The sequence below is a fragment of the Rhamphochromis longiceps genome, linkage group LG16 (genome assembly GCF_057381845.1).
Source record: "Rhamphochromis longiceps isolate RC_006_pf linkage group LG16, R_longiceps_female_GT1.1, whole genome shotgun sequence".
NCBI lineage: Eukaryota > Metazoa > Chordata > Actinopteri > Cichliformes > Cichlidae > Rhamphochromis > Rhamphochromis longiceps.
In genome coordinates this window covers 36209681-36236633 of record NC_140572.1, presented here as the reverse complement: position 1 = coordinate 36236633, position 26953 = coordinate 36209681, and the positions used below count along the sequence as shown (strand labels likewise).

Sequence of the window (26953 nt, the reverse complement as noted above, 5' to 3'; positions counted from 1 at the left end):
TCAGGTTGACTATTCCTGAGTTAGTTTCTCACCAAGTTGCCTTGGACACCGCCTGTGTTAACTCCCCTACTCCTGTACCTCCTATGTATAAGACTGTGGATGGTGTTTCTTCAGTCCTGAACTATGCTGCTCTCCTACCTGTATATTTAGAAACGGTCTGTGTGAATGCTCCTGTGTCCGCAACGGATCCCTTTGTGCTCTGTATTACTGACTCTGACTCTGCTAAACCTGGATCTTCCTGTGCTATGACTGTTTTAGAGACTGCTACTCCTAACATGGACAGCTTAAGGCCTACAGAGTTGCCAGGAGTGACTCGCCATGACTCTCTGTTCGCTATCATTGCTTCTAGCTCCACTAACTCGATTTTCCCTGTGTCTGTTTCTGTTCCTGTGCTTCGCTCTCCGCCTCCAGTTCCTGTAACCAGGGCAGCGCGGGCCCAGCTTTCCCTTGCTCCCGTACCAGTTCCTCGGGAGAGGGTGGCTGAGGTCCAGCTGGTCCCTGCCTGGCAGAGGCGCCGTTCATCCCGGCACCCGTACCTGTTCCTCGGGTGGGGTTGATGGACACCCTGCCTTTGCCTGCTCCTGTTCCGGTTCCCCGGGTGAGGTCAGCCGTGACCCTGCCGACTCCTGCACCCGTCTCAGTTCCTCGGGTGGGAGCGACAGAGGTCCAGCTAGCTCCTGCACCTACACCGGCCCCCAGGGTAAAGGCAGCCAGAGCCCAGCTCGTCCCTACACCCGTATCTGTTCCTCGGGTGGGGATGGCTGGTGTTCGGCCAGGCCTAGCACCTGTTCCTGTTCCCAGAAGGAGAGCAACCCAGAGTCAGACACCTGCTCAACCACAAGCGCAACTACCACTACAACTGGCATTTCTGTCCATAACGCAGTCTGTAGCTCAGTTATTAGCGCAGTTTCTTGTTTTGTCGCCAGCCCAGACTTTAGCACAGTTAGCAGCTCCATTACCCATTCAGTCATCCGCTCTGTTACCACCTCAGTTTCTTGCTCCATTGCCTGTTTGGTTATCAGCCCAGTTCCCTGTTTGGTCACCAGCTCAGTCTCTAGTTCAGTTAGCTCAGTCACCAGCCGAGTTAATCGCTCAGCAACCCATTCAGACACTGCCAACCTCAGCTGGAAGCCTTTGTGAGCTTTCTCCGCCAGCTGAGGACTGCGTGGTGCTGACAAACTTTGGACAGACTGTTTGCTCTGCACAGCCCCAGCCGTTGCATCCTAAGCCGACTGCGTGCCCTGTGCAGCTACAGTTAGCGTCCCCTCAGCCAGAAGTCTCTGCACCTGCTGGCTCTGCATCTGTCTCCGCTGGGGGTTCAGGAGGACCCCTCTAGCAGCACCTCGTTTCCGCTGGCGGCTCTGCCCAGCCCGGCCAGCACCTCCTCGTCTCCGCTGGGGGTTCAGGGGAACCTCTCCAGCCGCTCCTCGTCTCCGCTGGCGGCTCTGCTCAGCCCGGCCAGCACCTCCTCGTTTCCGCTGGAGGGTCCGAGGGGCCTGTTCAGCCTCATCAGCCTCTGCAGCTCCGCCTGGTCCAGCCTCAGCAGCATCCGAGTCTTCGTCCTCGCCTGGCCCCGCCTCGACTGGTCCTGTGCCCACCGGGCCTCGGCCAGTACGCCTGACACTGGAGAGCCGCCGCTGCATTCCGCGCGGTCGGCCCCCTGAACTGCTCCGTCGTCTCCCTCGTCGCCGCCGTTGCCTTGCGCACGGCCGGCCTCCGGACCAGCTCTGTCACCTGTGCCACCCGCCTGGTCGGCCCCCCGACCGTGTGACCCGTGAACTTTTGTGCCGGTGGGCTCTGGGTCGGCCCCCTGAACTTTATTTGTACTATGGTCTTGTGCTCCTGTGTTTTCTGTTGTTCGTTTTTGTTTCCTGTTCTGGTCCCTCCGTCCTGGTCCCCCGCCTCCCACCCTGGGTGGGTTGTTTTCTGTTTTTGTCTTGGTTCTCAGGTTTTGGCTGTCGGGAGCCAGCCCTTGTGGGGGGGGGGGGGGGGGGGGGGGTACTGTCATGGTCCTGGGCCATGTTGGCCCAGTGTTCTTAGTTTTCTTGTATGTTTGTATTTTGTTCCCTGTTTAGGCTCTGTTTCCTGAGTTGCCCTGTTGTGGTGTTCCCTGAGTGCTTTCCCTTTGTGACTCTCACCCCCTGTGTGCCCCTCTGTGTATTCATGAGCCCTCGTCCCCTTTCGTGTTTATTCCGTGTCTCCCCTGCCCGTTATGTTGGTGTTCTCCCCGTGCTCTCTCTCCTCCTGTCTGAACCTCTGTACTTCCTGTTTCACCTCTACCGTCAGTGTTGTGTTCACTCCTGCCATGTCCCGTGATTATTATCAGTGTCACCTGTGTTCCCCGTGTGCTCCCACTTCCCTCGTTAACCCTCTGTGTATTTATGTCTGCGTCTCCCTCAGTTCTGTGTCGCGTTCTCCCTCATGTTGTGTGGATCTTCCTGTGTCTACCTGCGAGTGTTAGTTTACTTTTCCCCAGTTTAGTTTTGTATTTCCTGTGTTCTGCCGTGCCAGCATTAAAGCTGTGTTTCTTGAGTTCATCCCCGTGTCTGTGAGTTTTGCATTTGGGTCCTCCTCCTGCTTGCCACACAGCGATCCATGACAATAACAGTCAGGTCTTCTCAATAATAAATTGGAAACAAGTTTAGCAGTTAATCAAAATCTTTAGTGTTAACATAAGATTATCAGGAGAGCAAGTATGACCTTGTACACACTCAAAATTTTAATGGTTCATTAGGTTCATTACCTTCGATTATCTTCACTTTTGGGTGCTGATATTAGCATGATATTGACGAGCCCCGGTAACCTGAAGTGTAAAAAGATCCTCCACCTGGCTGGACAGACAGACCCAGTAAAAAATCAACAAGACTGTGAAAGATGCACTCCAGTTGTGTGAAAAGCTTTTTCATCTATCATTTTCTGCCGTTGGCACAGGTGAGATTGAGAAAACATTTTGTCACTGAGTCTGTTGGCATCTGTGAATTTCAACCTCAACATTTTGTCACATATCCAAATGTCAGTTTTGGGCCACCAGATTTTTGACGGTTATGCTGAACCATGTTGTGCAACTTGTGCTCTACTGGAATGCAGTCATTCAGGAAGCTATGAGGAACGTGATGATTATAAGGGCCCAAGCTAACTAAAGTAGCGTGCTAACTGATAACTGACTTTAGCATTTCAACAGCTGATTAAACACACTGTGATGAATAATCCTCTAATGTTTTTGTTAGGATGCCTGGGTCGTTGACCCAGGGTTTTTGAGTTTATTATATTTATCATTTCTAGTCTTTGGTTTCTTTGAGTTCTGTCTTATGGTTTGTCTCTGTCTTCTCTAGTTGCTCTGTCTCCCCTGTCAGCTGTATCCCCTTGTCAAGTTCGCATCTCTGTGTATCCTTAGTTGCTATCCGGTTGTTCAGTGATGACGTGACGAATCCTACTTCCGGGCCTAAAGTAGTCTGCGTTTAATATGGCTTTTGTGTTGTTAACATGTTTAATGTTATGTATTTTCTTCTATTTGATCTCAAAAAGCTCCTAAAACAGTCAGCGATCACTGTTGACCTCCCTCAGCTTTTATTACCACTAATCATTTATTTAAGCTCAGTTTTTAGAACCTTAGGATGTAACTACAGCCCAGCCCATGCAGCTGTATATGAATGACTAACCTCGTATTGTGTATGGATTATCTCAGTGATAAGGCTGAAGTTTGGTCCTTTTACAGCATCCTGCCATGCGATTACATTTGTTCCTGACCACCGAGAACACTCACGTTAACTTTTATCGAGTGGAAAAAAAGTTAGCTTGTTTATATTATGCTAACATAGCTGTATCGCTAGCGGTCACGTAGCACATCATTATATACCAGCTAGCCAAACTTCAGTAACCCTACAAACGTCACTGCTGTTTAGCTTTCTGTCTTCATTTATGCTGGAAGTGATAACAGAGCTGTACGTTTTAATTTGTTTCCAAAACCCCGCAGTCAGGACATGCTATATTGTATTTAGATAGAAGCTAGCGAGCTAACTCCCTGCAACTTCTAACTCCGTTAAATGTCATAAATTACGTTTTCATGGATGCCTGGATGTTAAACTCAATTGTTACACCTGGTAGAGCAGAACGCTGATCATTTTATTAAAGATGAAAGACTTTAGACAGTTTTTCAACTCTCAGTAATGCCATAGTGATCATTTGATATATGGACCTGCAGCGGAGTTTAGACCCAGACACGGCTAGTGACGTCAGACTGAACAACCGGATATCGCCGTGTCCAGTCAGTGTCTGTCTGCCCTGGTCTCACGTCTCTGTTCCCTCTGTTGCAGTGCCTGCATGTGAGTCTGTGTCTTTAGTTCAGTCTCTTATGTTTCCTGTTTTACTTTGAAAGTCCGTGTCTCATGTATATGCGTCTGGTTTTGCTTCCTTTGTCTCGTTAGGCCTGATTTGCCCCAGCTGTGTTTCCCTCCTGTTACCCATTCCCTGATTGCTCCCTCTGTGTATTTAAGCCCTGTGTTTCTCTGTGTTGTGGTCTACCCTCATTTAGGATGTGTGTTCTGCCTGCTTGCGCATGTAAATTTATTTGTGTTTTTTGGGTTTTTGTCACATTTGCCAGCAATAAAAGCTGAGTTTTGAAATACACTTTTGCCTCCGAGCGTCTGCACTTTGGGTCCTCCTTACCACGACTCCTGCCTGCACACAGCCCTAACCTGGCAGTTTTCAGCCAAATAAAATCATTTTGTTATCTTGGGGTCAGTTGTTTTTCTCAAATCTATGACATGTTGTGCTCTTTCTTGACATACTCACATTAGAAGAGTGTGTGTGTGTGTGTGTGTGTGTGTGTGTGTACCTAAATACAATTTATAATGTAGTTTATTGCATTTCCTTGCAGTTAGTTTGTGTTTTAAAAAAAAAAAAAAAAAAATTCAGATATTTTCTCAAAATTCTTTCTTATCATAGAGTGAGGTCATGGAAGACTTTTGTTTGTTTTTTAAATTGTGTCATTTTTTTAGTGTCCAATCCAATTTTATTTCTGAATACTTTTTTTTTTTTTTTTTTTAAACAAGTTTAACAGAGTACTGTAAAAAGCAGCAGCACACAACAGATAACAATATAAACATGTCAACAACAATAATAACATCACATCAGATTGTATCACACTCATTCTGAGTTAAAAGCCAAGGAATAAAAATGAGTATTAAGATGTGGTTTAAAAACGGGTGTGAGGAGGCCATCCTACCATGGGCAGGAAGATCTTTCCACATTTGGCCCCTGGATTTCAGCTGGGGCTTAGGGACCACTAGAAGCAGCTGATCAATAGACCTTAGCTCAGATATTTATGGTTTTCTTGATCCATTAAATGTTTATAAAAGAAATGAAATCTTAAAATGGATCCTAAAACAAACAGGGAACCAGTGGAGGGATCTGGCCCTGGTTAAAAGACTAGCCACAGCATTTTGGATTAACTGACACGGAGGTTAGTCACTGTTGGTTTAACGCAGGGCTGTAGAGTCCCCCGGTCCAAGAGAAGAGCAGCACACGCACCACTAGTTCTGAAAACAATAACCTCAGTCTTGCTTTCATTGAATTAAAAAAAAAAAAATACTAATAAGTCCATTCATACTGTGGCGTGTTGGGGGAGCAGCTAGTTCTCTCCCATCATGCCTTGGGACATGTGCTGCTGTTTAGATGTTCTTGTTTTATTGTTTATGGTTATGTTACTTTTAACTGTTATCTTGAATGTTGTGTTTACGCTGTGGGGCAGAGTCACTGACAGTTGTTTTGTAGAGAGTGTGCTGTACCATGAGTGAGTTCTGTTGTGCTGTTGTTGACCACTGAGGCACATTGTGACACCAGCAAGTGTTTTAAAAAAAAAAAAATCACCCCCAAGGGAAGAAGGTAAAGAGAAAAAAAAGGATTGGCTCAAGAATTCATTTGTTGGTTTATGTCTAAAATTTAAGAGAACTGTATTTCCTTCAGGATTAATAAAGTATTCTGATTCTGATTTTGCAATTGCAATCTTTTCTAGACTAATTCTGGATATTTCCATAAAGGATGATTATGTTCTTGCCACTGCTGAAAATCATCCAAATATGCTATTTTCTTCTGTTTCACCAGGTAACTTAGCGGGGACATATATAACTGCAAAAAAAGTTTCTCTGATGCAGATCACCAGAAAATTATTGACATGGTTGTCAATTTTATGGCAATGGCACATATTTTGCTGTCAATGCTAGCTACTCTGCTTGTGACAGCTACTGCAAGCCAAATCCAAATGGAGAGAAGTTTATGTACGTCTGCCGAGTTCTGGCTGGGGACTCCTACTTGGGCAACCTCCACTGATCTGTACGACAGTGTTGTGGACAAAACCCCCAATCCCACCATGTTTGTTGTCTTCCATGCCACTCAGGCTTATCCTGAGTATTTGATTACATTTAAGTGATGCAGCCAACAAGGGAGATTATAAATCATAACTTGATATTACGTATAGCTCCATATTTTTATTCCTGGACTGTACTCGAGTGGCTTTTCATAATTCAGAGTTCAAAAAATCCTTTGGGGGCAACTGTGGCGCAGGAGTTTGGGAAGCGCATCTGTAACCGGAAGGTCGCCGGTTCGATCCCTGGACTCTCTGTCCTGGTCGTTGTGTCCTTGGACAAGACACTTTACCCTACCGCCTACTGGTGTTGGCCAGAGGGGCTGATGGCGCGATATGGCAGCCTCGCTTCTGTCAGTCTGCCCCAGGGCAGCTGTGGCTACAACTGTAGCTGCCTCCACCAGTGTATGAATGTGAGAGTGAATGAATAGTGGCATTGTAAAGCGCTTTGGGTGCCTTGAAAAGCGCTATATAAATCCAATCCATTATTAAATAGAGGGTTTACTGGTTTTCACCCTCTTCCTGAAACATCCCTTTTCTCCTTTGGCTTCTGTGCCCAAATTCAGAAAGATGTGCATGAGATTAATATATTAAGCAAACAATTTGGAGCTCCCAGATACCTCCAGCTCCTCGGTTGTGGCTCATCCTTCTTGCTCTGATAGACTGTATTCTATGTTTAGACGTGACTGGAGATATTGTCAACAGCCATTTAATGATTTTATGTTTATTTTAGCAGCAGTATGACTTCATGCTGACAAAAAGCACTACAGATGTGATGTTTACTGTGAAAGTGCGGATGGAGAAATATTGAGAAAGTCAGAAAGAGTTCCTTTGTCTCTATGTGGATGTGAAAAAAAAGCATAAAAACAAACAAACAAAAAACAAACAATAGGGTGCCTAGAGAGTAACTGAGGTACTGCATGTGAGAATGAGGCAGGATATGCATGAGGACAGCAAGATAGTGGAGAGGTGTGGTAGGTGTGACAGGTTTAAGGTGGGGGTGGGATTACATTAGGCTCTGAGCTCCTTATTGTTTGCAATTTCTGAAGGACAGACTGAAAGTTGACTATGGCTCCATCATGTATCACGATGATCGCAAATGCCATTGTTATCTATAGTGAGCAGGTGGAAGTGACCCTGTAGGGCTCGAGCTATGTTTTAGAGATAAGAGAAATGAAAGTCGATAGAAACATGAGAATACATGTGGGGGTGGGGGGCAGGGGAAACAGTGAATACGGAGTGAATAAAAACAAAACTAATTTATAAAATAATTATATTTTGTCAATTCATTTGCTTTTTTGTTTTCAGGTTTTAATTTTAAATTTTGTTCTTTTGAGTCACTGATAAATTTAGACCATTTTTTGGATGCTCAATCACCCCTAAATTTCCTCATAGCTCCCCTAAAATAACTATTATTTTTATTATTGTTTATTATTGTTTCCTGACTTTGTCTTCTAATGTTAAATTTTTGCCAACTTTTCTATCAGAGAGGGTAAACTTTAGAGTAAAAACAGGTTTAAATGTTGTGTGTTCTTGATGTCATGGTGTTACAGATCATTCACACAAGAGCATCTGCATGGTTCCACAGCACAAGTGAATCTGTGGTGCAGATTAGAAATTTGGCTTAAACAAGCAAAAGTGCAATTTTCTTCTGATAATCGATGGTCAGTAATGTGACTTCAAGCATGAATTAAAAAGTGTTATGTGTTTATGTTCTCTAAATAACAAATGAAAGCTAATGTTGGCTAGATAATATTTATAAGATTATAGCTTATTTTAACCTAATTAATAGCTGCCAGCCAAGGAGCTGATTTACTTTGTTTTATTTTGTTAATATTTGAGATTCTGGATGAACTGGATGAATTATGGTATAGACAGAAACACTGACTTATTGGAACTTACCTGCCAATGGCCACATTCAGTTAAAATGTTGCCACAAACTTTATTGGGTTGTAAATTCATTTTCACTGTTGCATTTGCCTTCTGGGTGTCAGCACAAAGAATCACAGCTCACAATAACTTCTAATGTGAGCTTCAGTAGATTTTCTTAATGTACAGGTTATGATCAGCTGACTTATTTATTTATACAAGTGAATTCCACAAGATGTCAGCAGTTCCACAGGATGTTGGCATATGCCCTACACTGACAGTATATACTGTGTTTATACCAGACAGTATACAGCTGGTATAAGGGTGGAATTCAGTGAATTAATCTAAGCATCATCAGATTTAAATTAATCTCTGCTAATAAATTAAATAATACAATATGTTACAAAGTCAAAAAATATAAGAAATAGCTCTAATATATACAAATAGTTTAATTATAAATATCCAAAATATTACAGGTGCCTACAGTTCCTTTTTGACACCAGAAGAAGCCCATTCGTTAATAAATCCGACCCTTTATAATGACAGCTTTGTTTTAATGAACTTTGTTGTATGAAAGACTGATGAAGTGACAAATGGATTTAAACCGATTATGTTAACTGTGCATATTTTGAACTTCTCTTGGAAAAAGGAAAAAAAATAAACGTTTGTCTTTTAGTGGAATAGCTAATAAAAAGGGCACATTTAGAATAGAATAAACCTTTATTATCTCACGGATGAGAAATTTCGGTGTTACAGAGCTCTTACAGCAAGGGAAAATAAAATATAAAAGGTGGGTGGTCCTATAAACATACAGGTATATCCAGGTAACAATGTACAATATATGTATAGAAAATTTGAAAAACATTGTACGGAGATATGTATAAAATGTACAGTAAACAAACAAGCTTTAAATTTCCAATTTTAAAATTATGTCAATACTAGACAACGGAAGGCAGCAGCAACACTCCAATCACATTGTCTTCAGGTTGTGGAAGCATATTTGTTGCATATTTTTTGCAGTCGTTGTTGATGATTTCAGTTTTTCCTCGTAAACATGCTGCATCTTGAATCTGCAATGTGTTTTTCTCAAATGTTTTTTTTTTTTTTCTTTTCTTTTCAGTTTTTTCCCAACATTTTGGGAAATTTGCTCGTCTGTCTAGTCAAAGTTTTGTTTGTTTTTTTTTTTCATAAATGGGCAAGTTAATTTTTCTAATAATACCGCCAATATAAACAGTATGTTAAACATTAAAATCGTTTTGTTTGTTTGTTTGTTTGTTTGTTTGTTAAATGCATTTCAACCTGTCTAACACTGATACTCGCAGAGTTTGTTTTTTTTTTAGTTTCCACCATGGGAGGAACCAGTCCTACATGCAGTCTACCAAGTGAAGCAGAAAGTGAAAGACTTTATTCTTCTTTGTGCGTCTTCCCGGCCTCTAACGATGGCCGAGGCACACTCGTATCCTCTGCTTGTTGGATTCGAAGAAACCAACATACCCAATTTAGAAACAAAGTTACTGCAGTACTTTCGTACTGTCGGTGGCGACTGTGAGATTGAGTATGAAAATGGCAGCAGGACAGCGAAACTGCACTTCACGAGAGAGGAGGGTAAGTTTGGCTCCATGAAGTAAACTGAAAATAATACTACTACTAATAATAGCTTCTACGCCGTATTATCAGTGGAGTTCTTTACTGCAGATTTTTTCTCTCTCTCGTGTCACAGATCAGAGGAATGTTCTGGCGAAAGAGTCTCATCAGATCAGCTTGGAAAAGGGCGTTTTGAAGCTGACGGTTCGTTTACCCACTGAAGCGAAATCATCACAGGTATTATTTATGATAGGCCGGTGTAGTCAAGGGAGATCTGCATACCAAGAATAGTTTTGTATGCCCTTGCCAATATAAATATGCTAAAGTAAAATATAGTAATGTTACACTATTTGTGGGTGGAAGTTGTTGAACCTCCTCCCCAGACTTCGAACTTAGGATTAGTTTATAGTAAACAACGATCTGTGTCTCGGTTTTGAGCTGTTTATCCGGTTCTAAAGGTCACATGACTTACCGTGAACTCAAAGCTGTTCTCTCTTTCTGCTATAGGAATATTGCAAACAAAAAAACCCATTACTGTGTCTTTTGTTTTATTCTGCTTTACACAAATTAAGTATAATTAAATATTTTTTCCATTATATTTCTTTAAAGACCAACAGCTATTTATAGTCTGGTCACACAAGATTTCAGTATAATAAAAAAATGGTGAATACATTTATATTTTTTTTTGTTCCACACAGGAATTCCCATTGGATAAAGACAACACGAAATGTAAGTACTGAATAAAAACAACACCTCAGTCTTATGCCATGCATGCTATATATGTAATGAAGGTATTTAGTTTCTACATAATATTTTTTTACAACCATGTGTTTGTCAAAAACTTCTACAAATCTCTAACTGGTATTTAAGGTGTTTTTTCTCTGATTAAGCATGTCTGGGTACATGAAACATTTTCCTGCTGTAATTTTGAATCGAGGAATCACTCCTCAACTCAAATACGAACTTTTGTCTAAAATATGAATTTGTCAGTTCTATTCATTTGTCTAACCCCTCTGTTTTATCAGGTTAGAGTATGTTGTCATCGTTTCACAGAAATTGTGTCTTGACATTGCAATTGTTAGTGATAGCTGATGCATGCTGTTGAGCTGGGTAAATAGAAACAAAAGGTCTTACATATCTAAATTGTTTTACATGTTTGTATTTTTTTCATTACAGCTGTTAAAAACATAAAGACGAAGAATTCCATAAAGAATGACGAGGCCAGAGTTAATCAGTTTTCTGTTTTAAAAAGTTTAAGAAGGTCATTTAAGGGCAAGGCGTCAATAAAACTTCCCGCTGCCATCTCAGAGCCCATTGACAGTGCTGTCCTCAGATACCTAGCTCAAAATAAATCAGCAGCAGAGACCATTTGCAGTGAAATGGACAAACACTTCTGCATCGTAAACCTCGGCCAAACCACTGTGACCTTGAGTCCTGTATCTTCTTTACTAAAGCAAAAGGATGCCAAAGCCATCATCAAAGAATGGACTGATACTGTGAAGTTAGTGTTTAAAAAAATCTGTGTCAAAGTTCAAATCTGTGAAGTTCTGTCCAGATTCAGATGCATGGAAAGAGTCTGAGGAAAAGATCAGAGAGATGTTACTGAATGAAAATGTGATTGTAGTACCTGATAAAGACAGTGGTGCTTTATCAGTGGCTGGTCCTGTTAGTGATGTCGACAGACTGGAGAAATCTCTTTCTGAAATTATAAACAAAATCCACAGGGAGAAAACAAGTAAAACTGTAGAGATCGAAGTGTCACCATCAGTTTTCCATCTCCTGCATCAAAATGGGCTTTTGGACAACCTTCTACTTGTGTATCCAGAGGTCAAGTTGTCACCAGAGAGTCCTAATCTGAAAATAACTGGTTTAGGGGAAGAGATTAATGCAGCAATCAATGTTATATTAGATGCAGTACTTACAGTAAAACGACAGAATCTGGAAGTAGATAAAGATGTGCTTGAACTGTTGAAGGATGAGCAACAAAAGGAGCTTACAGATGCTCTCCTCACATCTCATCGAATAAACGCAGCGTTTGAAATCAGTGGAAACAGGGTGCAGCTCCTTGCTGTTTCTGACACAGATCTGTCTCATGCTCAGGACCATCTAGGACAGCTGTTAACAACTCAGTACATTAATGTTGAAGACAGTAATGTCCTGAAGAAGCCAGAGTGGCAGCAGCTGGTCAGTCACTTAGAGCAGGCTAACAGTAAGCCATGCAGAACTCGAATCAACACAACTGCTCAACAAGTCGTGGTGTCAGGCTACAAGGATAGTGCCATAAAGGTTCAGCATCAGCTTGGTGACTTCTTAACACAGAACGCTCACATAGAAGAAACTGTTGTGGTCAAAGCTAATGCTGTCGTTGAATACTTGGAAGGTTTTAACACATCTTGGATGGAGAAAGTGAAAGACAAGGTGAGAGTGTCCTACAGAAATGAGGCCATCTGTCTGAGTGGATCCAGAGTGAATGTGACACATTGCAAGACTGTGGTTGAAGGTGCCGTCTCTGCTGTAGTCTTTGACAGTCTGAATGTCTGCATGTCTGGAGTGAAGAAGCTCTTCCAGGAAAATGAAACACTGTATGTTTCCTCAATCAAAACTAAAACTGGTTGCCTGGTTCAACTAGTTAATAAGCCAGGTGGTGGACAAGACAATGATGACACTGCTGTTCAGGATATAGTGGCTGCCGTCAGGCAGGAGTTTGGAAACCACGGTGTCACTCATTCTCAACAAACTCCTCCTCCCAAAGCTCACAAGCCACCAGTTTTTCAGCCTACTGGATTGGACCTGTACTTGTATCATGTGCAGACAAATGAAGGCCTGGACATTGTTCTTACAAAGGGAAATATAGAGGCTGCCATGGTAATTTGGATTTTTATTATACTTAATTCAGATTAGATAGTTCTCTTAAGACAGAACTTTTCTTACCACAAGATGACAGACTGCAAGAGTATGTATGTAGCATTGACTACTCACCCTATCAAGCTTTAAATTATTATATAAATTATTATATAATAATTATTTAAATTGTATAAATTATTATTATAAATTATCTTTTTAGTAAAGGGGTTCACTGTGTCTTCTTTTATTATTATTTTTTGTTTTCTTGTTTATAATAGTTATTTGCACTGCTGAACTGACGACTGATCACTTTCATAACTTTTTAGACAGAGGTGATTGTGAACAGTGTGCCTCCAAACCTCAACCTGAACAGTGGTGAAGTTTCAAAAGCCATCTTGCGTGCAGCTGGACCCAAACTTCAGCAGTCAATAAATGCACAGGGTGCTGCTGGAAATGTTGGTGAGATCATTGTTACTGAGGGCTGCCAACTAAACAGCAAAAAAGTTTTTCACTTAATTGCACCTTACTGGGATAATGGACAAGGCACATCTGAAGAGGTAATGTATTTCATCATATATAATACATTTTTAATAATCATCACAGTCTAAAATTGATGACATATGCATATTCCTGAAACTAAATGTCATTATCTTTAATATTATTAAATAGTATTTATTTGTTGCCTTACAGTGTTTGCAAGGACTCTTTTTGGATTGTTTAGACATGGCAGAGAATAATAATCTAACCTCCATATCCTTGCCTGCAATTAGCACTGGAGACCTGTGTTTCCCAACAGCTGTCGTAGCTTCTTTGATGTTGGATACAATCTTAGAATTTAGCAAAATGAGACACCCCAAGCACCTGAAGATGGTTGTGATTGTACTTTACCCAGTTGATACACAGTGTATTCAGGTAAGGAAAGCTTGCACCTTAATATGTCATATTTAAATAAACAGCAAGTCAAGTTTTTCTTTGGACATTGGCTGCCTTTTAATTTATTTTCAGACCATTTTCAGAGGATTTTTTGTTTTGTTTTGTTTCTCTTGGCACTTTGCACTGACCTATGAATCATGCAAGCATAACAAACTCATGGGTTGAACCAGTTTTGTATTCACGTATTAGTAAAGATGTGAATACAATTATTTTTCTTTAAGTATGTCATGCCTGTCAGGCATGTTTGTTCCCATTTCTTTGCCTGACTCTACATAAAATATCACAGATAATACAGTTAGACAGACATAAAAAAAAGGATTTTTCACAATGATATTCAAGCAGAAAACTTGCATTGGGCGCAGTTTGTCCTTAAAAAAATCTGAGAAAATTGGACAAGCGGACGAGAAAGGAAGAAGTGGTGGGAATCTTCCTCTGGGCATAGATTCAACAAGGTGCTAGAAAGATTCCTCAGAGATTCTGTTCCATACTGATATAACAGCAGATGTAATAATGATGTAATAACATATATAAACATATATAAATGATATAATTATATATTTGTTTCTTTCTTGTGTTTCTTGTGTTTTAGATGTATAATTTAATGCCCCCCTCTTGAATCACTATCTTATCATAGTAGAGGAGTTTGTATGTTCCAGGTATCCCAGAGGCTATCTTGTCAGTAGGTCCTCCCATGACAAACTGATCCTGGGTGAGGGACCAGACAAAGAGCGATTTAAAAACTACAATGAGAACAAAATCAAGGGAACAGTTTACTCTGCCTGGGATAGGTTTACAGGAGCCCCACCCTGGAGCTTGAGAGGGTGCCTGAGGGCGAGTGCCTGATGACTGAGCCTTAGCGTATGGATCCCAGCCGTGCACAGCCCAAAAATGCGACATGGAACTAGCCTGCTGTAGGCCTACCACCCACAAGAGGCGGTGCAGTGTGTGCTAAGCAGCAGCCAGGGGTGGCGACCCCAGCAAACCCATCCCTAACTACCAAAATTAGCATTTGGGGCATGGAACATCACCTCTCTGATGGGAAAGGAGCCCGAGGTAGTGCGTGAGGTCAGGAAGTACCGGCTAGATATAGTTTGGCTGTAGTTATCCAAGGTGAGAGGCGGTAGCCTGGGGTGGGTATCTTAGTATCCCAAAGTTTGCTGTCTGTACATTAGTTTTCCCCAGTGGATGACAGGGTTTGTTCTCTGCACCTTCGGGTCAGGGAAGGGTTCCTGACTGTTGTCTGTGCCTATGCGCCAAACGCATGTGCTCCAACTATAGGAGGATCACACTCCTCCAGTGTGTGAATGGGTGGATGACTGGAAATGTAAAGCGCTTTGGGGTCCTTAGGGACTAGTAAAGCGCTATATAAATACAGGCCATTTACCATTTACCATTTAATTTAATTTTCATTGCTGCAGATTTATTAGCTGCTTATCCCAAATTCCCTTTCAAGTACGTACCAAGAGTGCTCTGCCGGATTGAGGTCTGTGGAGGCCACTGGTACAAAGTATTTTTCCAGTCTTCTGTTGTCCAGTGTTGGTGAGCCTGTGTGAATTTTAGTCTCAGTTTCCTGTTCTTAGCTGGCAGGTGTGGTCCCCACTGTGGTCTTCTGTTGCTGTACCTCATCTACTTCAGATGTGTTGTGCTTTCATAGATGTTTTTCTGCATACATGTTTGCAACGAGTGGTTGAGTCATTGTTGCCTTCATACCACCTCAGAGTAGTCTTGCAAGTGTTCTCTGACCTCCAGCACAGAGATGGGCCTCAAGTGGCCTTTTACGAAATTGAATTCTGTGTGAACTTTGTTTTTAAACTCTGCAGGCTGGTGCTTGGTATATTGCATCGTTTAACTTCTATCTTGGTTTAAATATTAGTGAATTTTTTCAGTTGTAGAATTTGGTTTTATTTTTGCAGGATTTCAGTCAGGAATTTAAGAAGTTTCCAAATGCCTCAGGCGATTCACGTTCAACAAAAGGTGAATGCACATAATATTGTTTGTTTTTAATTTTTTTTTATCACAACTTTTGCAAACATTTCAAATGTTGTTGTTTTTTTTCAATTGTTGATGCCAGGAGGCCCCTTCTCTAAGCTCACCTCGACCTCAGATATGCATGAGACAAAAATGGGAAATGTGACTATACAGGTAGTCACAAGAGACATAACCAAGGAGATAACTGATATCATTGTCAACTCGTCCAATGAAAGCTTTTCACTTAAGTCAGGTAAATCATAGAAAAAAGTGGAATATTCAAGTTCTGAAAAATATTTATAGTTATATGTAATTCTCTCCTCACTACTGCACAGTGGACATAGCAGTCAACAGAAGAATTAAGCATCTTATTAAATTAAGTATTAAATTACACAAAAGATGAATACAGTAATCATTATCTTTAATTTTTATTATGTGTATAATTTTTCCACTTTATCCAGGAGTCTCTAAAGCTATTCTAGACGCAGCTGGTAAGGCTGTTGAAGTGGAATGCCATAACTTCGGTAAGAAATCACTTTAACTTTTAGATTTTATGACACTGTAACTCAGAGTAGACTCAACCTACAGTATAACAGTTTGGGTTTTTTTCAACAATAAAAATGAAGCTGACTTAATATAAAGCCCATTTTTGTAATCATACTCTAAGATTGCCAATAAAGGAAATATGGCCTAAATAAGCATCCTCATGGTCATTAAGGGTAAAAGACATAAAGATCCACGATCTCCACATTTAGGTGCCAAGTCCAATCCAGGCATGATAATGACTCAGCCAGGTAACCTAAAGTGTAAGAAGATCCTTCACGTGGTTGGAGATTCTGACCCAGTAAAAATCAACAAGATTGTGAAAGATGCACTTCAGATGTGTGTGAAAAGCTCCTACACCTCTGTATCATTTCCTGCAATTGGCACAGGTGAGATTTGTTCATGTATGTCAGAAGTTCATGATATGGGAAATCTACATACCATAGATACGTTAAGCCCAAACCAGAGACTTGTATTATGAAAGAGGTTATGCTTCAGATTAGAGATCAACAGACATGAAATCACCTCCTACTGACCAATCAATTCTCTGCACAATAGCAATTAAAACAATTACTCTATAAGTATTAATGCGTGATCTTAAAACTGGACATGAATTTGCACTAGTTAACTTTATGTCAAATTTGCACACAGTCTAAGCCGGATCTTTACTTACTGTCAAAGCTTTAAACACCAACACCATACATGCAGCTGAAGGAACTTCTGAACTGAAAAACTATTGTCAGCAGAAAGTATAATTGTGGACAAATAGTATGTTTACACATGAAGCAAACGTTTCACTGATAGCAACTCAAAACTGTAAGACCAGACTGACCAGTCTGTGCACTGCCTGTGTTAACTAAAAGAAAGACTACAGCTCATGGCCTCACACATGGCTCTTGGAATGCCTAGAACAATACAAGATCAATGGGACCGTAACACTCTTCATCAGGAGTTTGATGGGGATGTGGCGAACAACAGTATAGGCTAACTTCAAGACAATTGCACATGTCATTGTCAAGTGCAGGATTTAACAAGGACTTTAGAGGCTTTGGCAGTGGCTGGAAAAACGCTGGTGTTTGAGGAGTTCAGTGAGGCAGGTGAAAAAGACTGTAAGACTGCCTCAAGGCAATTCTGGCAACTCAGGATCCCACTGACACATCTTTCAGCAGAGTGTGGGGATGAGGGAATGAGTCATCCATCACTGAGGGTGAGGTCACCAAGTCAGTTAAACAACTCCTTCTAGCAGCCCCTGGGGTCGACGAGGTTAACCCCAAATTCCTGAAGGATGCTTTAGGGCTTCCTTGGTTGACTTGCCTCTACATTGTTGAATAGAAATCTGAAGCGATACCTCTGGATTGGCACATTGGGGTAGTGGCTATCTTCAAGAAGGGGGACTGGAGTATGTGCTCCAACTATAGGGGACTCACGCTTCTCAGTCTGGGTAAGTCTATGACAGGGTGCTGGAAAGGAGGCTGTCCATCAGTCGAACCTCGGATGTGGTTTTTCGTCCTGTTTGCAGAACATTGGATCAGTCATGAGCACTGGGTAGTGACCAAAAGAACGAGATCACGGATAAAGGTGGTGGAAATTTGCTTTCTTTGAATGGTGACTGTTCTCTCCCTTAGAGATGGGGTGAGGAGTTCAGCCACCTGGGAGGGGCTCAGAGTAGGGTTGGTTCTCCTTCACATAGAAAGGAGGTAGTTGAAGTGGTTCAGGCATTTAAAAAAGGATTCTTCCTGGGCGCATCCTGGGTTAGGTGTTACAGGCATGTCTCGCCAGGAGGTTTGCCTGAGGCAGGCCCAAGACACGCTGGAGGGATTATATCTCTCAGCTGGCCTGGGAACGCTTTGATGTTCCCCCAGACAAGCTGGAGGAGTTGGCTGAGCACAGGGAGGTCTGGGCTTCTCTGCTTAGGCTGCTGCCCCTGTGACCTGGCTCGGAGAAGAAAATGGATAGAATGGATGGATGGATTTGGTTACAGTTAATCTTTTTGGATTCTTGCTGATGCCCTCTACTATAATTCTGTTGTTTCTCTACTCACTTGTAGGAAACTAGAGGAAATAACTGTAGTTTTAAACGCTTACATGTACACACACAGTTAATGTCCCTCCATTTAGAAAGATGGAGGCATCAGAGTGAACTTCTCCATTCAACACAGAGGCTCTCACAACCTAAATCATGATGTCAGTTCTGAATAAATTAATTTTTTTAATTACATTTATGTATGCTGTATGCATTTTGTTCATTCCTAAGTTGTGAGTCTACATAACAGCCAAAATACTGTCTTTAATTATTAACATTTGAAATGATGAAGGCACTTGAAAATTAGCTGCCTTCACAGAAAAACACAAACACTTTAAGTACTGTATAAACTGTGTTTACTCTTTCCTTCCCAGGCTTCTAGAATTCCGATTGGCCAAAATTTCTGCACGGCTAGGATTTCACATGTTCTTGACAGTGTTTGACTGTGTTTTTGGCGTTTACATCTGGACAGGTTTTTAAAAAAAAACAAAAATGGAAAAATTCAATTTTCAAAAATACCCGTGTATGTATGGACGTAGCCTCAGTCTCTGGTTTCGACACCTTCTCAGATGTATGCTCATGATGGATAACAATAGTAGTAGTCGTGGTGGTGGGTATTCTTGTTAGACTTTCTTTTTCAGAACCATACAAACTTTAATTGGGTGATGTCACAGTGTTTTGAGTTTTGTGTGGAATTATTATTCTTTCCTTTGCATTAAGACAGGGGTGGGGTAGCTCCAGGCCTCGAGGGCCGGTGTCCTGCAGGTTTTAGATGTGTCCTTGATCCAACACGGCTGATTTAAATGGCTAAATTAGTCCATTAGTCAAGTTGTCCAGTGGCCTAGTTATGAACTAATCATTTGATTCAGGTGTGGTGGCCCAGGGTGATATCTAAAACTTGCAGGACAACAGCCCTTGAGGCCTTGAGTTCCCCACCCCTGCATTAAGAAGATTTTTTAAGTTTAAGCTTTGTACATTTTAGTTATTTTAGTGTATGCATTTGGGTCCTCTCTGCCTGAAACACAGCACCTCCATGACGGGTGACCTGGGTCATGACCCCCCCCCATAACACCTCTTAACCTTTCTGATGAAACAAAAAAGTGTAAAACTCCCCTTGGCCAGTTAAAAGGTTTTGCAGTGTGCTCAGATTTACAAAAAATGCACTACAAACTGAATTGTTTATCTTTTAAGGTAGAGAGCATGAGGCTGGGCATTGGCAAAATAAGTAAAACATCCAAAGGCAGGTTTTACGCTTCCGTAAGAATAGCTAAAGCATTCTGACAGAGCTGAACTTGTCACTCTGGTTCATCCAGTAAACAATGAGACTCATTATGTACGCAAGTGCCTTAGGTCCATAATGACAAACAAAGTATGGACATAAAGTGCAACTTATCATTTTTGAAATGAGGCAATTTTCTGTGTTGATTTTTTTAAATAGATTTTTTAATTATTATTAACCACATAGTGAATTTTGGGATTTATAAGTTGAACATCACCATTTATGGAAAATTCCATTAAAAAACAAAACAAACAAACAAAAACAGTGTACATAAAATTAATGTTTCAATAAAATACTCGATTAGCTAAATTAAACTCTAATAACTTCTACTGTAAAAATAATATTCTGACATCTAATCTTCTTAGAAGAGACACTTGCTGGCCTATACAGGGAGTGCAGAATTATTAGGCAAGTTGTATTTTTGAGGAATAATTTTATTATTGAACAACAACCATGTTCTCAATGAACCCAAAAAACTCATTAATATCAAAGCTGAATGTTTTTGGAAGTAGTTTTTAGTTTGTTTTTAGTTTTAGCTATTTTAGGGGGATATCTGTGTGTGCAGGTGACTATTACTGTGCATAATTATTAGGCAACTTAACAAAAAACAAATATATACCCATTTCAATTATTTATTTTTACCAGTGAAACCAATATAACATCTCCACATTCACAAATAGACATTTCTGACATTCAAAAACAAAACAAAAACAAATCAGCGACCAATATAGCCACCTTTCTTTGCAAGGACACTCAAAAGCCTGCCATCCATGGATTCTGTCAGTGTTTTGATCTGTTCACCATCAACATTGCGTGCAGCAGCAACCACAGCCTCCCAGACACTGTTCAGAGAGGTGTACTGTTTTCCCTCCTTGTAAATCTCACATTTGATGATGGACCACAGGTTCTCAATGGGGTTCAGATCAGGTGAACAAGGAGGCCATGTCATTAGTTTTTCTTCTTTTATACCCTTTCTTGCAGCCACGCTGCGGAGTACTTGGACGCGTGTGATGGAGCATTGTCCTGCATGAAAATCATGTTTTTCTTGAAGGATGCAGACTTCCTTCTGTACCACTGCTTGAAGAAGGTGTCTTCCAGAAACTGGCAGTAGGACTGGGAGTTGAGCTTGACTCCATCCTCAACCCGAAAAGGCCCCACAAGCTCATCTTTGATGATACCAGCCCAAACCAGTACTCCACCTCCACCTTGCTGGCGTCTGAGTCGGAGTGGAGCTCTCTGCCCATTACCAATCCAGCCACGGGCCCATCCATCTGGCCCATCAAGACTCACTCTCATTTCATCAGTCCATAAAACCTTAGAAAAACCAGTCTTGAGATATTTCTTGGCCCAGTCTTGACACTTCAGCTTGTGTGTCTTGTTCAGTGGTGGTCGTCTTTCAGCCTTTCTTACCTTGGCCATGTCTCTGAGTATTGCACACCTTGTGCTTTTGGGCACTCCAGTGATGTTGCAGCTCTGAAATATGGCCAAACTGGTGGCAAGTGGCATCTTGGCAGCTGCACGCTTGACTTTTCTCAGTTCATGGGCAGTTATTTTGCGCCTTGGTTTTTCCACACGCTTCTTGCGACCCTGTTGACTATTTTGAATGAAACGCTTGATTGTTCGATGATCACGCTTCAGAAGCTTTGCAATTTTGAGACTGCTGCATCCCTCTGCAAGATATCTCACTATTTTTGACTTTTCTGAGCCTGTCAAGTCCTTCTTTTGACCCATTTTGCCAAAGGAAAGGAAGTTGCCTAATAATTCTGCACTCCCTGTACACCTCATGATTATCAGACTGCATAACTACTAAACCTCCTTCTGTGTAACTTGAATCAACTTACAGAAGACTGATGCTCTGGAAAGTTTACTAACAAAACCTGAGACTACACATAAATAGCATGTACAAATCAGTTCTTCAAATTATAATAATAGTATTATAATATTTTTAGGTCAAGGTAATGTAAACGCAAGACTAGTAGCAGATGCCATGTTGGATGCAGTGATTGATGTGATGAGCCAAAACTCTTCCGGTCCCCTGACCACAATCCGCATAGTTATTTTCCAGAAAGCTATGCTAAAAGATTTCCACAGCAGCCTGGAACAGAGAGAAGCTACTGATCCTAATCCTAAGGATAAAGGACAGGGAACCTGGGGAGGTATTGGCAAAGTCCAAGGTAAAAATATGTAGAAGAAAAATCCAGCACTGTTCTGCTGTCTCCAGTCAATGTTGAACCTTAACTTCTAATGGTTTTGAAATGTGGTTTTTCAGGAATGTTTACTGATGGAAATACTGAAAAACCAAAGAAAGAGAAAGACTGCACAGCTGAAGGTCAGGAAGCTGATGCCACTTGCTTCCATATTTGTGGTGTCACTCAGGCTGATGTAGATATAGCCAAGAAACTATTGTTTCAAGAGCCTGAGACAACCACAATTGAGGACGAAGCCATTGGTAAACTCTGTGATGCAGACCACCAGAAAATTGATGACATGGAGAAGACCATGGGTATAAGCATAAAAATAGAAAACAGTAAAGTCAAGCTCACTATTGAAGGACTGAGCAATGATGTGCTTAAAGCTACCTCTGAGATCAATATGATGCTAACCAGGAAAAGAGAGGGTATTCCTGAGCAGTGGGAACGCATGCCAGCTGAGGCCACATGTCAGGCTTTTGCAGTACAAGCCAAGACATCAGAATATGATGAAATCCTGAAACATTTTCAGGCCTCATGCAGTGGATTTGTTACAAAGGTAACATTTGTTATTTATCACTCAGATCATTAGAGCAAAAGGTTTTTGGTGAATGGATCATCAAATTGATACTGACTAATCATTTCTAGATTTAAATTGAAAATGTATTTTCATGCATCTGTTCAAGTCTTTGTGCAGTCAAACCATTATGAAGTTAGTGTTAAACATTTTTTTTTTAAATCTTTTAAAAAGTTTGTTTCACAAGAAAGCCAATAAAAGCAGTTAACATAAATCTACATCAGACTACTCAAAAAAGCACTTTTCTTCCTCTCAGATTGAGCGGATCCAGAACCCTGGATTGTGGAAGAGTCTAGAGATTAAGAAGCGTGAGATGGAGTTGAGAAATGGTCATCAGAATAACGAGAGACGTCTTTTCCATGGTACCTGCAACAGAGCTGTGCCAAATATTAATGACCGTGGGTTCAACAGGAGCTATGCAGGAAAGAATGGTGAGATATTTGTGGGTGGGGGATGTGTCAGTGTGCCAATTGTTTTCAGTTTGATCTTAATGCTACCGAGAGTTACAGAGTTGGCCATAAACACACTTTTTCAAAATCAGCTTTAGACTACAGAAAGAATGGAATACACAGAATGTGGAGAAAACTTGCACAAGGAACAATGCTGAAAATAAATATTTTAGAAGACAGTGAGAGACAATAAAAGGTGGGAATGCGGAGATCAGAATAGGGATTATAAGTACTGGGATTGTGGCTGGTAAAAGGAAAGAGCTGGCTGATATGATGGGCAAAAAGGAAGGTAGATATATATTGTGTGTAGGATACCAGGCGGAAGGGAAGCAAGGTCAGGAGCACCGGAGGTGGATTCAAGCTGTGCTACAATGATATTGAAAGGAAATGAAACAGAGTATGGATAATCTTGAAGGGAGAGAATGTGAATAGTGTTGTGGAGGGGAAGAGAGTGTCAGACAGAATCATGGGTTTCAGGCTGGAAATCAAAGGGTTGATATTGTCTTCAGGGGGAGAAAGTGGTGACTGGAACAGCCTTCAGTGGAGATCTAGGTGAAAGGAACAGAGGTCAAATTTGGAAGAACAGATGGAAGTGGGTTTTGCTAAAAGGATGAAAATGGCTGTGGCCACCAAGTAAAGTCAAAAATCGAATATATGGGTCCACAGTGTTTGGGTTGTGGCTGCCCCTCCGGTGTACTTGCTGTAATTTCTATCTGTGGAAACCGAGGACTGAATCTTCAGATGATGTCTTCTGCTCATCACAAGACAGAGAGAGAAAAAACTACCGCATTTTCCGAGCCACCTTCTTTATACTCTTTTGTCCATTTGCGCCTCTCTCTCTCCTCCTGTCTGTCATTTACATACATCCAGCCACACTCTATCATCCTCTCCATCTTCAACCTTTCAGTCTCTTTTAACTAAGGCGGTGGTTATTTCGTTGAAAGCATTTCCTTACATCTTCTTCTTTTCCATATTATACTTAACAAAATTTTTCAATAAATACACCGCATATGAACTTTCAGTTGTGTATTCAACAGCACTTCATACCATTTCTCTTATTCAGAATCATGTATAATGATTGGTTGGCAACATATTTCTATGTCTTTGACTACAAGTTAATTTGATTTACTATTAGCAGAAGCACACAGAAATAAACTCTGTTTTTGTATCAGACATAAAAGACTGGATGTTAATATTTTCTACTCTCTCTGTTAGTGTGAGTTTAATGTGAGGTTAACCACAATGTGAGGTTATGGAAGTTTGAGAGGATTTAGTGTTTGATTTTCAGACTGGTGCAACTACTAGGAATAACAGAAAGCGTGTCAAAGCGTTTTTCCGTTGACTTTCTGCTGCTCTTCATTTTCAGCTGCATTATATGGCAATGGCACATACTTTGCTGTCAATGCTAGTTATTCTGCCAGTGACACCTACTCCAAGCCAAATCAGAACGGGGGAAAAGTTTATGTACGTCTGCCGAGTTCTGACTGGTGACTTCACTCTTGGACAGAAAGGCATGGTTACACCACCAGCAAAAAAACTCGGATCCACTGACCTGTACGACAGTGTTGTGGACAACATTGCCAATCCCACCATGTTTGTTGTCTTCCATGACACCCAGGCTTGTCCTGAGTATTTGATTACATTCAAGTAATGGTAAATGGTCTGTATTTGTATAGCGCTTTACTTGGTCCTAAGGACCCCAAAGCGCTTCACACTATACACAATCATCCACCCATTCACACACACATTGGTGATGGCAAGCTACAGTGTAGCCACAGCCGCCCTGAGGCGCACTGACAGAGGCGAGCCAGTGAACAAGATTATGAGACATAATCAACTTACATCATAAAAGTGAGCCCATTATGCTACTTTTTAACTCTATGTATTTATTCTTTGACTCTATTAGACTAGCTCTGCATGGTCCACAGTTCAAAATCATTTGAGCCTTTTATTGGCTCAAATTGTGGTCATCAGAGTTTTGTAACCTTGTAAACCAAAATATCTGAAAATCTTGTGTTTGTGCATCTATAGATGATAGTTTGTGTGCTTGTAAAAAAATATTTACACGTTACACTTTTTTTTTGTTAAGGTTTGTTTACAGACAAAGCAAAAAATTACATGTAAAACTCTGCACTTGAGTTCCCTGGCTGTGTGTGTTTCAACTTGCAACTACGAATTTTGACCTGATTATTCTTCCTTTCAGCTGATTGGTCAATGTCATGTCAATCACAAATTTAACAATCCAGCCAGAGAACAGATGGGTTTGGCTGTCAGAGAGGTGCTTTACAGGAATACAGGAAAAATAGAGAAAACAATAAAACATAAGATGGTCACAGGAGGAGATAGATGCCCCTGATCTTGAGACACAAAAACTCAAAAGCATGGAGGACTCCACCCAAAGTCCAACTTTATTTTACTCCTTTCGCCTCCTAGGCAAACCCTACACAGGTTTTTTTTTGTCTTCTATTTTAAGTACAGAAGATTTGTGTTTTTTATGTGTTTGTATGTGTTGATTAAACATACAGTTTAAGGTTATCAAAGAAAGACTAAAAAGAAATAAAATCCTATTTTAAACTCTACACCTTCTGTTTCTGCCTTTACCTCTTCAGTATTGTATCACTGGAGGATCTTTACCTTCCAAAGCAACTTGAGGTGACTGCTGCTGCCATGTGGTGCTATATAAATAAAACTGAATTGAATTAAACTAATCCAGCTTTAACTTGTCACATGTTGTGAGTGTAGCTGTGTATCCATCTGAATCCATGGAAAGGTTTATCACTCTGTCCTAAATCTGTCTTTAAACTTACTTTTTTGGTCTTGCTTGCCTTAACTCTGTACCAAAATGCTTATTAGGATCACAGTCAGTCATAACATTTCTTCTGGACAAACATTTGAATGCTTGCCCATCCTACAAGAGGAGATGAACTGTTCTGCTCAGGGGAGATGGAAAGGCCTTATATGCTAAAACTAAACTAACCTTTAAAATTAAATCTAGTGCAAACTATGGATAGTGTAATACATTTCCCATTTCCTTACCATGATGAAAGTTGTTTTTAGTGAAATAAGGGTTGGGATGACAGCATCAGCACACTCTTATACATGTAGTTTCACTTAAAAATTCATTCAGTTAAATTTCACCCTATACTGTCTCCTTGTGGAAGACAATAACAGTGTTCATCATATTCTGTGATTCTTTTCAAACAAATAACATCAATACCACTTTCTGTTAGAGGAACACAAACATTTTCTGGTAATTGTATAACAAATTTTGTGTATTTTCTAGGTATGAAAACCCCCCACATCTTTTAGTATAACATGAATTAAGTATAGAATTGCTTATATGCTGGGTTGACAGATTTTTAATTTTGTCAAGTTGTCAGTAGCCCAAATTACAAATAAAATAACATTTTCAGAAATTAATTTCTCATCATAATAAATGCATCTCATAACAGTTAAAATGTAAGCCCTGTTTGTCAGTAACCACTATCCACCTCCGTGAAAGAAATTTGTCAGGTTTGACCTAATGTGTAACTTCTATATCGAAATTAGACACATGAGACAAGTGAGATTTGTGGTATTTTTTTAATGCTTAAACATTTTTATTTCTAATATTAAGTATTGGCAGTACTGAAATATAACTTAAAACACTCTTTGAATATCAATTTTCAAACAAAGGATAGCCAACTAAAATACGTCTCTGTCCTAAGATCGAGTGGAACTCAAATAGGTTTTAAACGAGCTAACTGAAAGTTCTCACCACCTGTAACAGGCAGCGTGGAAAATAAATCCAGAACATTACTTAATATGTCTGTGAAGGTTCTCAGTCATCCAGGTCATCGTAGTCAAAGGAGCTTGCAAAGAAAAGCGTCTGGACTTCTTTAAGTTGCTTGAAGACGTTTCACCTCTCATCCGAGAAGCTTCTTCAGTTCTAATGTATGTAAGTGATAATTTGTACGTAGAAGCTTACAAATGGTCTGTCTGCACTGATGTTAGGTAAAACAAGCCAAACATTATTTTTTTGTTAGAAATGAAGTAAGCTAACTAACACCGGGAAAGTCAAGCAGTTTCTTTCATGTGGACTTCGCTATGAGGTAAATTTCTTACCTGTTGCTTTTGAAGCCCAGATTTTCCTTTTAAGGAGCCGTCCTACTGTTAGGTAGCAGCGCGTGTTAAAAATGACAGTTTGACTCTTCGGCTGTTTTCTAGGGGCCTTGTCACTCATGAGCCTTTAGAATGGTCATTTTTCTCCCCCTGTCCGCTGTTAGTGTCCCGCGGTTTGATAACCACTGAGGGAAATCACAGTTGCCATCACATAGCTTTATTTAAATCAGAGTC

At 40.7% G+C, this 26953-nt stretch overlaps 1 protein-coding gene across 1 annotated transcript; it reads left to right on the top strand.

The window, feature by feature from the left end:
• Positions 1–11199: 11199 nt before the first annotated feature.
• On the top strand, positions 11200–25465 carry LOC146651588 (protein mono-ADP-ribosyltransferase PARP15-like). The gene is given in 12 exon segments (XM_085385059.1): positions 11200–12679; positions 12985–13215; positions 13349–13570; positions 15505–15565; positions 15663–15812; positions 16021–16083; positions 16315–16491; positions 21353–21577; positions 21673–22151; positions 22426–22600; positions 23985–24067; positions 24069–25465. Coding segments are annotated over 12 exon segments (3336 nt in total). The 5' UTR covers positions 11200–11410; the 3' UTR covers positions 24270–25465.
• The last annotated feature ends 1488 nt before the right edge of the window (positions 25466–26953 follow it).